A 13,169-nucleotide genomic window follows, 5' to 3' on the forward strand; every position below is an offset into this window, starting at 1 on the left:
AAATAGTATATTCTTTCATATTCATTATATTATTTTTTTATTGCTGTATGTTTAAAAGTTTAACAATAAAAAGTTGAAGAATATAACCAGTTAAAAGTTCCTATGATCTTAACATGGGACTTTAAACAACGTATTATATTTTTTAGATGATTAATCCAATGATATCCATAACTGTACAGCCAACTACTAGAATAAGAAATGCTACCCAGGAGTGGTGGCGCATGCTTGTAATCCCAGCGGCTTGCAAGGCTGAGGAAGGAGGATCCCAAGTTCAAAGTTAGCCTCAACAACTTAGTGAGGCCCTAAGCAACTCAATAAGACCCTGTCTCTAAATAAAATACAAAAAAGGGCTGGGGATATGGCTCAGTGGTTGAGTACCCCTGGGTTCAATCCCCAGTACCAAAACAAACAAACAAACAAACAAAAAAGAAAGAAACGAAAAAAAAGGGAAAGAAATGCCAACCATTCATGGCAGCATTATTCACAGTAACCAACAGGTGGAAACAACCCAAGTGTACATTTAGAATAAATAAAAAGAAAATGTGGTACATACAAGCAGTGGAACAGTATTCAGTCTTAAAAAAGGTGATTCTGTCACATGCTACAGCATGGGCGAAACTTGATGGCACCATACAAAGTGAAATGAGCCCATCACAGAAGGACAAATGCCACAGCATCCCACTTGCATGGGGTATCAAGTAGTCAAAATGACATGAAAAGTAGAATGGTGGTTGCCAAGGACTGGAGAGGGGGAAATAAGGAGTTATTTAATGGGTATACAGTTTTGATTATGTGACCGAAAAGTTCTGGAGATCTTCTGCACACAATGTGCATATAGTTAATTAACAACACTGTCCTGTATACTGAAAAATTTGTTAGGAGGGTGGATTTCATGTTAAGTGTTACCACAATTTTTTTTAAAAAAACACCAATCACAGCTGTTAGTATAGCTGAGGAAAACAGTTACGTGCCACCAGAGTTTACAATACAAAGTAGTGTGATTATATGCCTCAAAGAATAAACAGAACAGGAATGCGTATACACAAGGATATGAAGTGTAGCGATTTAAAGGGAAAATGATGGTGACCAAGCACAGTGGTATATGCCTGTAATCCCAGGGACTCAGGAGGATGAGTAAGGAGGAGCACAAGTTCTAGGTCAGCTTGGATAATTTAGCAAGATGCTGATTCAAAATAAAACATAAAAAGGACTGGGGATGTGGTTCAGTGGTTAAAGAGTCCTTGGGTTCAATTCCCAGTACTGGAGGGAACAAGAGAGAGGGGTGGGGGAGGAAAAGGAAGGAAGGAAGAGGACGAGTAAGAAGGAAAAATGAAAATATAAAAAAACTAAAGTTTGTAAAATGTCAAAGCATTAACAAGCAAGTGGCTCATGTCTACTTTTGACAAAAGGTGCCAAAGCTTTATTTTTGAAATACAAACAGTAAATGAAATTTAGAAGCTTTTTGGATTTCCATCTCTTTTTTTTTTTTGGGTGCTGGGGATCGAACCCAGGTCCTTGTGCTTACAAAGCAAGCACTCTACCGACTGAGCTATCTCCCCAGCCCCCTCCATCTCTATTTTAAAGAAGCTCACAGAGCTTAGTGCATATCAGGGTTCATGTCCTAACTTCCAGATTGACATCTCATAATAAGCAAAGGAAACACTTCAAGGCACAAACAAGCTGATTCACTTCTCCATCACTGCATTATACAAGGTGAGCAATTTTTCCTATTCAAATTCACAGAAAAACTACCATAATATGGCTATTCTTCAAACCTAGACACCAGGGCAGATGAGGGATGCCAGCATTCCTTACCCCTGTCTGGAGGCCATTCAAGGGGAGAAGCAGATGAGGGCGTCCTCCTGCGAAGTAGGGTTAGGTGCACCAACTGCCCTGTGTTTCGTAATACTTCAACAACATCCTGATTCGAAAACCCCTGAATATTCACACCATCAACCTAAAACATTAATAGACTGATTAAACAGAAGTTTTAAGTTAGCTGTTATTTTTAATTCTGGCAAGGTTGAATAATAGGAAGCAATTCATGCTATCCTAAAAATAATTTATATTAAACCTTAGAAAGTACTTTTGAATAAAGAAGCAAAACTAGTAAAACAAACTCTCATACAAACTAAAAAGCAAATTCAAATTTGTACTCTTAAATCACACATTTTAACTAACAGCCTGAGAAGTAGAGGGTTTTAATTTGATACTATTCAAAATTCCATAAGGAATGGTCAGTTGTTACACATAGTTCAATATGTGTTAATAAAAGTCATTATTATCAAAATCAAAGACATCATCTAATACTTCATACTTCTATGATATTACTATGTAATATTTTCCAAAGAAACACACTGATCTCTGTTAGGTCTTCTAATATCCTGGAAAAGTATATGGAAAAAGGTACATTTAATCAAAGTCAAACCCAACTCCACAATTTTGAAATCCAGCAGGACCAAGAGGCTTTCTCTTTCAATGTTCTGCAAGCTAGCCAAACCATTACTTTAGCTTTCCTGGTATTTTCTCAAAGCATCTGCTACTACTGGCCTCCAGACTCTGCAAATCACCAAGCCACTTCCAAAGCCCATTAATATAAAAGCCAAGAGTCAGAAAAGGTGCTTCCTTAGTTGGACTTGAGGACAAAAATTCAAATCATACCTTCCAGCATTTGTTTCTAGGTGAATCACTGTGCATATGCAGGTGTGTACATGTACAGATATTAAAAATATATATCTACAATTTAATTCTTAAATGGGGAAAGACCAATTTTAGTAAAAAGTTATATTTTTAAATATATAAAAAATTTGATTTGGGGTATACTCAAAATTACTGTTAGTAGCAAAACTAGTTTCACAGAAATGAATAGAGCTGGCTAATGGCCTATTAATTGTATATAAAATGAGTGATTTTTTTAAAAACACAAATACTCAAAAAACACTTTCTAGGAGAATGCTAAAACATCTTTCAACTGACTGTTCAGTTGCATGCATGCAAACATTTGTGTGATTTCCCCTTCTACCTATATGGTTAGTGAATTGTTTCTTAACTGACTGTGAAAAAAAAAAAAAATCAAATTTAGGGTCTTAAGAGCTCAAGTTAGTAAGATTTCACTGTACTGGTAAACTTCATTCTTTAAAAACCTTAGGAAACTAGATTAAGTCATCCTCTTCTCAAAGATATGATATAAAGACCAACCTTTTTTTTCAGCTTGATCCAAATCTAAATAAGAGGGCAGTTACTTACAGCAACTATTTTGTCATTCACTTGGATTTGGCCATTGTAGTATGCAGCACTGCCAGGTATTATACTTTTCACATAAATCCCTGAAGCTTCCCCTGAAGGTACACAGCCATATGGAAAAGGAAGAAAGCTCTAATTAGGCCTTGATTGCAAAATTCACATCAAGAGGTTAATTAGCTGAAGAGGCTGACTGGAGGCTTGATAAATACTATTTTGAACACAAGCAGAGAAATTGATGGATTATTTCAAACTGTCACCATCACAAGTGACCCGAATTCAAAATGATTTGACTGATGACTACTCTTCTGGAAAAATAATCAGTAATGGAACCTTGATGAAATGCACTTGAGTCTGAGCTGGAATTCAGGAGAGCCCAGGGTAAGTCTTGGTCCATCTCCATTCTTACTGCTGACTTGGCATGAGCCATCCTCATTTTTCATCAGCACTGTGACAACGGTCTCCTAACAGGTCTTCCTGCCTAGGTTTAGTTCATTGCTCATACAGGCTATCCAAACACAGAATAAAAAAAAAGTACACATGGTCTTTAAAAAACAAAACCAGAGTGAGTTCAGAACATGAAATAATCCTTATACCATAAACTAGAGCATTTAAACAGAAACAAATGGCTATTTAAAAAGAAGGGAAACTAGGGGGAAAAATAACGTAGTTCAGAATAATTTTGTATTAATTTTCAAATGAACTCAAAATATCACTTATTGAAGAAAAATCTATATCTGTGGGTTTGCACTGCCTACATAATATATGAATTTCATAAAATCACATTCAAGGCCCTCCGTAATCTGATAAACTTATTTTTCGATGTCATCTTCTACTACATCCCTTAAAAAAAAAAAGTCTAGACATACCAGACTCTGACACTCCATCAAAACCTAAGTACTGTCATGATTTTATATTTTCTCATTTAATTTTTGCTTCTTGTCAACCTCATCCCTTTCATCAAAATTTTCATTTTTAACTCCTAGTTCAAATACTTCCTTCTTTGTGAATTCTCCATTTCCCTTCATCAAACTGAATCTTTCATCTGCCATACCATGACAGTTTGCTCGTGTGTCTGCTAAAACATATATTTCAGTTAACCTTAAACATTTAAAAAGTTTTGTTTTGCTTTGCTTTTTTACCTATTTGTCTCCCTGAATAGATTGTTTTTTCTTCTTCTTTTTTTCTTTCTTTCTTTTTTTTTTTTTTAATATTTTAGTTGTTAATGGATCTTTTTATTTATTTATTTTTTATATGTGGTGCTGAGAATTGAACCCAGGGCCTCACACATGCCAGGCAACTGTTTTATCACTGAGCCAAAACTCCAGCCCCTCTTTCTTTTGTGACAGAGTCTCACTACCTTGCCTAAGTTGGTCTCAAAACCCAGGTCTCAAGTGATCTTTCTGACTCCACCTCTAAAGTGGCTGGGACTATAGGTGTGTGCCAGCATGCCTGACAATCTTGATTTTTCTTATATTCACTTTTCTGTCCCCTATAGAACTAAAACAAGGGTTACCTAAAAAGTCCAATAACTCGAATACAGTAAAAATTATTTTTTTAAGATTACCGTTTTAAAAAGTTTGTTGAGTTTTAAGAAGCTATAATTCTTGGATTCACCCGCCCACCCTGCCCAAACCACAAAATTTCAAAAACTTCTTTTGATGGCAAAGTAGTAAAATGATTATTTTCCTTATTCAATAACATAAACATCAAATTTTCTCAATTTCTATCACTTACTTTTATTTACAATCTAGGCTATAAGTTAGGAACTAAGTTATGACTTCTTAAGCAGACATGTCATACTGACAAATACTCAATATGGTATCTTTGCAACATTATTATAAAACCCACACTTAGCTCTTCTGGAACTTATTTAAATTCTGAATCTAAAAAGGTGACATTTAGAAAAATCGAAAGGTTTGAAAAAAAAGGTATTTCATTAGGCTGAAATAGCACAAGGTGGTCTGACATGAATTTCATTCAGGACTTTGAATACATTAGCACACTTAATCTTTCCACCTGCTCTAAGTATGCAAAATAACAATTTTTTTTTAAAGAAATCAACACTCTGATCTTGCTATTTTTTCAGAAAAAACAAGAACTCTGAAGTAAATTTTCATGTAACCAGCAAATATTTATTGAAAGGTTTATTCTTTCTTACTTTAAAAATTCTCTTGTAGTAATAGAAAAACTTTTACAGTGAAAGTTACCAAAGCTAACTAACTTTATAGGTCAAAGTTGAGAGAACTTTATTCAGAGATACTTGAGTCATGTTTTTTTTATTTGTTTGTTGTTTTTTTTAAGTTGCAGATGGACACAATACTTTATTGGGGTGCTGGGAATTGAACTCAGTGCCTCACATGTGCTAGGCAAGCACTCTACCACTGAGCTACAACCCCAGCCCTTAAACCATGTATTTATTCTCACAATGCATACAATGTATTTCCTTTATATGAAAGGAAAATAATTCTAAGGAAATACTTGTTTTTTGTTTCTTTAGTGATTAAACATAATAGTAATATTTTTCACAATACACAATATATGCAGTATTTTCACATCCATAATACCATAATATATTGTTAAATATTATAATATTTAAAATACATCTATTTTAGAACAAAAGGAGGTACAATTCAACTGTTATATGCTGAACTGGACAATTAAATTCTTTGTTAATGACTATCAAGTCACTTATTAAACTACTGAGATAAAAATGTGATTCTCTGCTCACTGAAAAGTAACTGCCTGCTATTACAGATTCGTGGTTTTATTGTTCAGGGTTTAAATTAAAATGTGCAGGTGCTTAATTTTACTGTCTAGAAACCTTTACATCCTTCACAATTATTTCCAAATATAAAATAGAAATGATTCATTTACCTGTATGAGATGTTCCAACATAGCCAACAATTCTAATACCAAGACTCTGTCCATCTTTTTTAATGAGTTCAACATTGTAAGTTTCAAAAAGAGAAGAATTATCCTAAAAGGAAATAAATTATATATGTTTAATTATATAACTGTGTGACATAGTCAAATTGTGCAAGATTTGCCAAGGTTTTTCTGTGATAACCTGATTTGTAAGATGGTTCCTGTGAAAAACAATCCCTGGAGGTACCCCCATGTTTATGTTACATTACATGGCAAAAGGGAGATTACCCAAATGGGCCTAATCTCCACAGGATCCCTTTAAAGGAAAGTTTTCTTCCACTGATAGCAGAAAGGGAAGAGAAAAAGATTCAAAATGTAAGAACTCAACTTGTGGTTTGAAAAAGGAAGGGGTTATGTAAAAAGGAATCTGGGGTGGGGGCTTAAGGAGCTGAAACATGTTCTGGCTGATAGCTAGCTAAGAAAAAGAGACCTCGCCCCACAGCTGCAAGGAGCTGAATTCTGCCAACAAGTTGAGTGAGGTTAAAAGTGAATTGTTCCAAGGGTGTCCAACAAAGAGTACAGTCAGGTCAACACCTTGATCTTGGTCTTACGAGAAAAGAATCTAAGCAAAGAACCTAGCCAAGTCCACCCTGAATTCTGACCTAAAGAAATGTGAACAAAGGGTATTGTTTTAAGCTGCTAAATGTGTAGTAACTTGTCATATACTAGAAAACTAACATTCACTGAGAAAAATCTCAGTAATATTAAAAATACTCACCCTAAACTTTTTCTTGGGGGTGGAGGGAGAGCAAGGATTGAAACCAGGGGTGCTTAACCACTGAGCCATATCACCAAGCCTTTTTATTTTATTTTTTAAATTTTAAGACAGCATCTTGCTAAGTTGCTAAGGCTGACTTTGAACTTGTGATTCTCCAACCTCAGCTTCCTGTGTCACTAGGATTATAGGCCTGCACCACTGGCAAAATTTGTTTTTAATACTTGTTTTTAAAACATTTCTGTAAAGGAGTAAGGTACCTAAACACATAATACTTTGCTTTCAATACAAAATAGTAATATTAGAAAGTAAAGTACTGAGTGCTGGAGATGTAGCTCCGTGGTAGAATGCCTGCCTGGCACATGAGGTCCTGGGTTCAAGTCCCAGCATCAGAAGTGGGGAAAGCAAAGAAAAAATTGATTGAATCAAGTTCCCATTTATTGCAAACTTCATTGGTCCTTCACTGAAGTAAAAGGCTAGGGAGTAAGGGAGGGAAAAGAAATGGTTGTAACAATTTGGAGAAATTTTTAAATAACCTTTTTAAAGTTCTAATACTGTAGATTTAAAAACTTCCATTCCTATGGTTCCAAGTAGGAAAAGGCAAACACCTTCCCAGAAGACCCTGAGTGATGTTTCAGATGCTGACCAGTGGCCTTCCATCCTTTTCCATTAGAGTCACTTCTCTTTTCTCTCCTCCTCCTTTTGGCCCCTCTTTTTTAAAGTTATTTCTTTGTTTTTGCCTTATTTTCATTCAGAGTCCGTGAGATAGTGGGGCAAACCTTGGAATGAACCAACTGAATTCAAATAATTCCAGCTTTTACAAATTTACTTTCTATGAGGCCTTCAATGAGTTCTTTAATTTTTTTCTTCTATTAATGGATGATAAGACCTATCTTGTACAAGCATGGTAAAGAATTCATTATCCAGCACCTAGACAATGACTAATAATTATCATTATTATTTTATAACTATAAAAACTACTTGTTTGCAAGTGTAATAAGCATTATTATTAGTAGCTATTCCCTTTGGCCAGTGTGTATCTATTAGTGATCTTCTCACACATACACTGATCAGTATTTATAGCTTCCCTTCCATCACCTAGATGTCTACTCACCAACCTAATGAAATAGAACTTTGGAAAATTTGAAATTTTCCAATTTACAAATCAGTAGCTGAGGCTCAAGAAGATTAAAAGACTTAACTCTTAAAAAAAAAAAGGGGGGGGGGAATCAGGTATATATGGTTGTCTCCAAATTGGGGTCTCCTCTGCTTCACTGTGAACACTGAGATGCTGCTACTCATGCCGGTGTGGCACTGTGAGTAGAAAAGATTTCTTATCTTGCATTGTCTCATACCTCATATTTGATTCAAGAAGGATTAGAGCACTCACAGAGGAAGGGCTTATGTTGGCAACAGCAGGCAGGGTAACAGGCAAGGCTGGAGGAGTCGGAGGCGTTTCTGAAATTTTGCCGATTGGGTCTCTAGCCACAAGCATCCTGACTGAATTCCCACAATTCCTCAGCACTTGGGCAACTTGCTCACTAGTCATTCCCTGCACATTCGTGCCACCAATCTTCAAGATGTGGTCTCCTGTCTGAAGTCTTCCATCCTTTAATATGAGAAAAACAAAATTATTCAGAGAAATCAATCTAATTCACTAACTGATAACAATTCACCATACTTCCAATTCTGACAAAAAGAAGCATCTAAAATGTTGAGTAAAATACAGTATTTTTAATGAATGGCTGAGTCTGCAAAAAAGTAAAGGAATTCCTTGTAGAACGCAAAAGACAGAAAGGTTCATTCAAAATGAGAAAAATAATGACAATTCTAAAGTGCACATTTGCGAGAGACTTTCAGTCATACCTAATGATCTGGAGCCAGAGTATTAATGACCATGTATGCAAGGAAGAATTCAGAAAGCCCTGACCTCAAGGGAGGAGAGTCAAAGCAGAAGCTAGCACAAAGCTAAGGAATGGTAAAGGCCAACAAGTTCAGCCCAAGTCTCCAACAGAAAGTTGCCAATGTGAGCAGATGAGAGTGAGGAAAGAGAGTAGTTGAAGAGATGCGCAAGTTAACAGAGGGTATTCCTCAGAATGGGCATTTTTTGTGTGCCTGGGACAAGAACTCATTGGAGGGTTCTGAATGGAGGAATGATATCAGATTGACTTTTTACAAGATCCACCAAAATTATGTGCTTAAAATAGACTACAGGAGAAAAACTCAAAGCAGAGATACCAATTAGGAGACTTCAGCAAAAAAAATTGGGAAGAGGTAATGGCCTGGACTCAGTTAGCAGTTGGGGTGTCGTAACGGTAGATTCCAGACTTATTTTTAATGAACTGTCAATAGGATCTGCTGATAGTTTCTACATGGGGTATGAGAAGAGAAAAAGGAAACAGAACCCCAAGAGATTTAAACCTGAGTAACTAGAAAAACCAGTTGCCATGAACTGAGATCGACTGCAGAGGAACAGATGAGTGGGAATAAGTTCAGAGTTCCCAGCTAGAGTTGTGCAGTCTGAAATGCCCCCCGGACATCCAGGTGGAGATACAAGGTATACAGCTGAAATTGCAGGGATGGGGTTCAGGGGAGATATCCAAACTATGCATTTAAATTTGGGAGTCATTAGCATATAGGAGGCATTTAAAGTCCTGATATAGGACCCATTTAGAGCATGGACTTTTTTTTTTTTTTTTTAAGTAGTAGTGGGGATTGAACTTGAGGCATTTAACCACTGGGTTACATCCCCAGCCTTTCTAATTTTTATTTTGAGACAGGGCCTTGCTAAATTATTGAGGCTAGCCTCAAACTTGTAATCCACCTGCTTCAGGCTCCTGAGTTGCTGAAATTACAGGTATATGCCACGGTGCCCCACCATAAAACTGGGATTTGATAGAGCTTTCTTTTTTTCTTAGCAAAATGTTCTATTTCTTAAGCTGGATGATAAGTACATTGGTGGTTATTATTGTGATTATGACATTAATGTGCACAGACATTATATATATTCTTCTATGTGAATGTATATGTCATAGAAAGTTTAAGATAGTTTATCAAAATGTATATCAGTTCAAAATATTTATAATTTCTTTGTGGAGTCTGAGAAATAGCTGATCCATCTGCAGTTTTACTAATTTGTTCCATCTGAAATTTTGAGTTCTCTTTAATTACCATTTTTACAGTATATGAAAGATAAAATGTCAACATAGCTTTTTCAAAAAAATTATGCATGGTTTAAAAATCATTTTCTCATATTACCTCATTCAGAGAACAATGAGAAAATTATATGTAGATAACTGACTATAAGACTTGGAACATCTCTCTGCAAAACATTGATGGCATATGTCTCCAAAAACAGTGTTACGACCACCTTAAGAAGTACAGTACAGTACAATGTACTCAGGAAAAATGAAAATTTCTGAATAAAATATGTGACTTGCAAAAAAAAACAAAAACAAAAAAAAAAGGCTGACTGACTTGACCAAACTCATAAAGCTAGTAAACAGAGGAACCAAAATTCAATCCAATGCCCACTGACGTTTCTCCTCATTTAGTTATATGTGCACTGTATTTTGATAACTCCAGAGTAACGTTACTGGAGCATGTTGATCTCTCATACATGAAGGCTGCTATTAGACAGAATATTTACTGTTTCTTAAGAAATTTTAACTACCAAAAAGTTCAAATGGAATGAAGATGAAAAAGAGTTATTTTGCAAATGGAAGAACAAGACAGCTTAGAATAGAGCATGATAATTGGGTTAATTTGATTTTAAGGCTTCATAATCCTGCTTCCAGGTGGCACTTTCTACAGGCTATAGATGAAATTCCAAAAGAAGAAGTTTTAAAAAGTCTTAAAACTGAAGTCCATTCACCATCCTTCCTTTTCTCCAATTTTGCAGGATCCTGAATGAAGGCTTCAGAACAAAATAATGAGTACAAAATTCTGAGCTTTAGAATAAACATTCCAGAAGGTGCTAGAAGTAACTGCAAGTGAAGATAAGCAGGATTGCACAAATGCAATTGAATTCAGACGCATTTGCAAAGATCTGAGAAAGGAAAGAGATGCAAGAAGAAAATTATGATGAAAAAAAGGAATAAAGAATTGCCTTATTCCATTTTCCCTAGTAAAGAACTATATTTAATAATAATAATTTGATATTCTGTTCTCACCCATTCAACAAAGTTGAAGTAAAATAAACTGCTCAAGAGAGTTCATGTCCTGTGAATCAAACTACTCCTGAACAGAATTATGAGCTGACCAAAAGAGTAAATAATAGCTAATAAATGTTTTCATATCTGACTTGGTGAAGGAGGGGCATTTCACCATTAACTATATATTTAGTCATTTCATAAGCACTCCTTTTTCCTATTTTACCTCATCTATTGCTTTAAAATGATGTAGATAATTTGCATCTGTCACTAAAAGTCAAACATTTTCTTCTTACAGAAAAACAGGTGTTCTGGAGGAATTTGTAAGTGCAAAAATAGTCATTAGATTGATAGGAAAGACACCAAAATGACAGCTACCTTGTCTAAGTCCAGCAGCCCCAAGCACTGCATTTTACTGATATATTCTGATCAACATTCTCCTTCCATAACCTGTAGTCTGAGCAAGGGAATTAAGATGCATAATAAAGTTCCTTTTGTTCTTTAGCAAAAATCATGAATCAGTGAAAGCTAATAAAGAGCTATGATATGCTAACATTCAAGCATGGGGTGCTAATCAAATATTCAAATATAAAAGTTTATTTTAACCCATAGATTCTTCTACAAGAGAAAAAAAAATGATGTATATTGCCAAAGATAATGTGGAAGGCAGAAAAATTAAAATGCTTGATGCAACAGGGTATCACACAATTATGGTGAAAATACTAAGAATATCATTGATAGAGCTAAAAAGAAAAAAATACTTTAGTCCAAGTTAACATCTTTTTGCTAAAAAAAAATTTCATGTTAAGTTCTCTGATACATTGTTGTGAATGATAATTTCAATTAAAAATTATTTAAGCCAGGCACAGCAGTGCATTCCTGTAATCCCAGAAGTTCTAGAGGCTGAGGCAGGAGGATCTCACGTTCAAAGTCAGCTTCAGCAACTTTGCAAGGCCATAAGCAATTTAGCAAGCCCCTATCTCAAAATTTATAAAAGGAAAAGGGCTAGAAATGTGACTTCGTGGTTCAACACCCCTGGGTTAAATCCCTGGTACCAAAAAAATTTCAAATTAAAAATAAAAATTAGAAAGCCCATAGGAATTCAGGGCTGAGTTACAAAAGAAGTAAAGAAAGCAAATTTCCTAAAAAAAGTAAAGAAAGCAAATTTGTTACTCCAAAAACTTTAAAAGGGATCAAACACTTCCATAACTCAGAAAATGAAATTATAATATTATCTTTGCTTATAGGCTGGTTCTTTTACAGATCAAAAAACAACATGTCATTAACAGAAAACAGCGACTTTATAAAACACACATACTTTATATCAACAAATTAAAGAACTAAACCCGAGTTCCCCTGTCCTATCCTACTCAAATCCCCAGAGCCCTCAACTGGTTGTTAAGGATAAGGAAAATATCTATAGAATCACTCAAAACAAAACTGCTTGGGAAAATACACCTGTTCAGTGGCTGGGCCTTGTCTACTCTTAACTAAAGTCCTCCATAGTCCACATGTCCATCCAATCCTTCCTTGGTGCCATTCCTTCTTATATTAAAGGTTACTAGATAATTACTATGACTCCCACTATAACTGTCTCATGCCAAAACGCCAATGATTTATGACAACTTTTAAATAGGCTTGTGTTATAATGGTCACCTTCTGGACACAATGAGATGAGCCAATGGGTCTTACTTTCCCCAGAATTCCTCCAGATCATGTGAAAGAGGTTTCTGCAAAACAAAGAAGTTCTGCATCACCTGTTATCAATTTCAAAACAAAATACAAAACTAGCTTCTGAAAAATTTTTATACTTTTGCCATAAGGGGATGGAATGCGCTAAGATGTGTCTCTCAGGTGCTATGGATATTCAGATACTCTCTATTACTCCAGGGAGTATCAGAGAGTATCTGAGGATCACTAATAGATAGGTCTTTACACAATATCATGTATTTTCCTATTCACTAAATCGTCCCTAGTTATATTAACTGGTCATTGTAACTAAGTAAATCTCAATAAATGCTTTCAAAGTTTCATATAATAATAAAAAAAAAGTTTCATATAAATCAGCTTTTCTTTTTCAGTCCGCCACAAACCCCTTCAATATGGCATTTCACACTGTATACATGAGTGAAAAT

General features: G+C 35.2%; 1 protein-coding gene across 1 annotated transcript in view; it reads right to left on the minus strand.

Annotated features, from left to right (window-relative positions):
• Patj (PATJ crumbs cell polarity complex component) overlaps positions 1–13,169 on the minus strand; it is a 357,561-nt gene that overhangs the window by 304,051 nt on the left and 40,341 nt on the right. The window contains 4 exon segments of the mRNA XM_047564312.1: positions 1,816–1,957; positions 3,247–3,338; positions 6,118–6,220; positions 8,274–8,492. Of these exon segments, the coding sequence (XP_047420268.1) occupies positions 1,816–1,957; positions 3,247–3,338; positions 6,118–6,220; positions 8,274–8,492 (556 nt within the window).

Source organism: Sciurus carolinensis, chromosome 1 (assembly GCF_902686445.1).
Source record: "Sciurus carolinensis chromosome 1, mSciCar1.2, whole genome shotgun sequence".
NCBI lineage: Eukaryota > Metazoa > Chordata > Mammalia > Rodentia > Sciuridae > Sciurus > Sciurus carolinensis.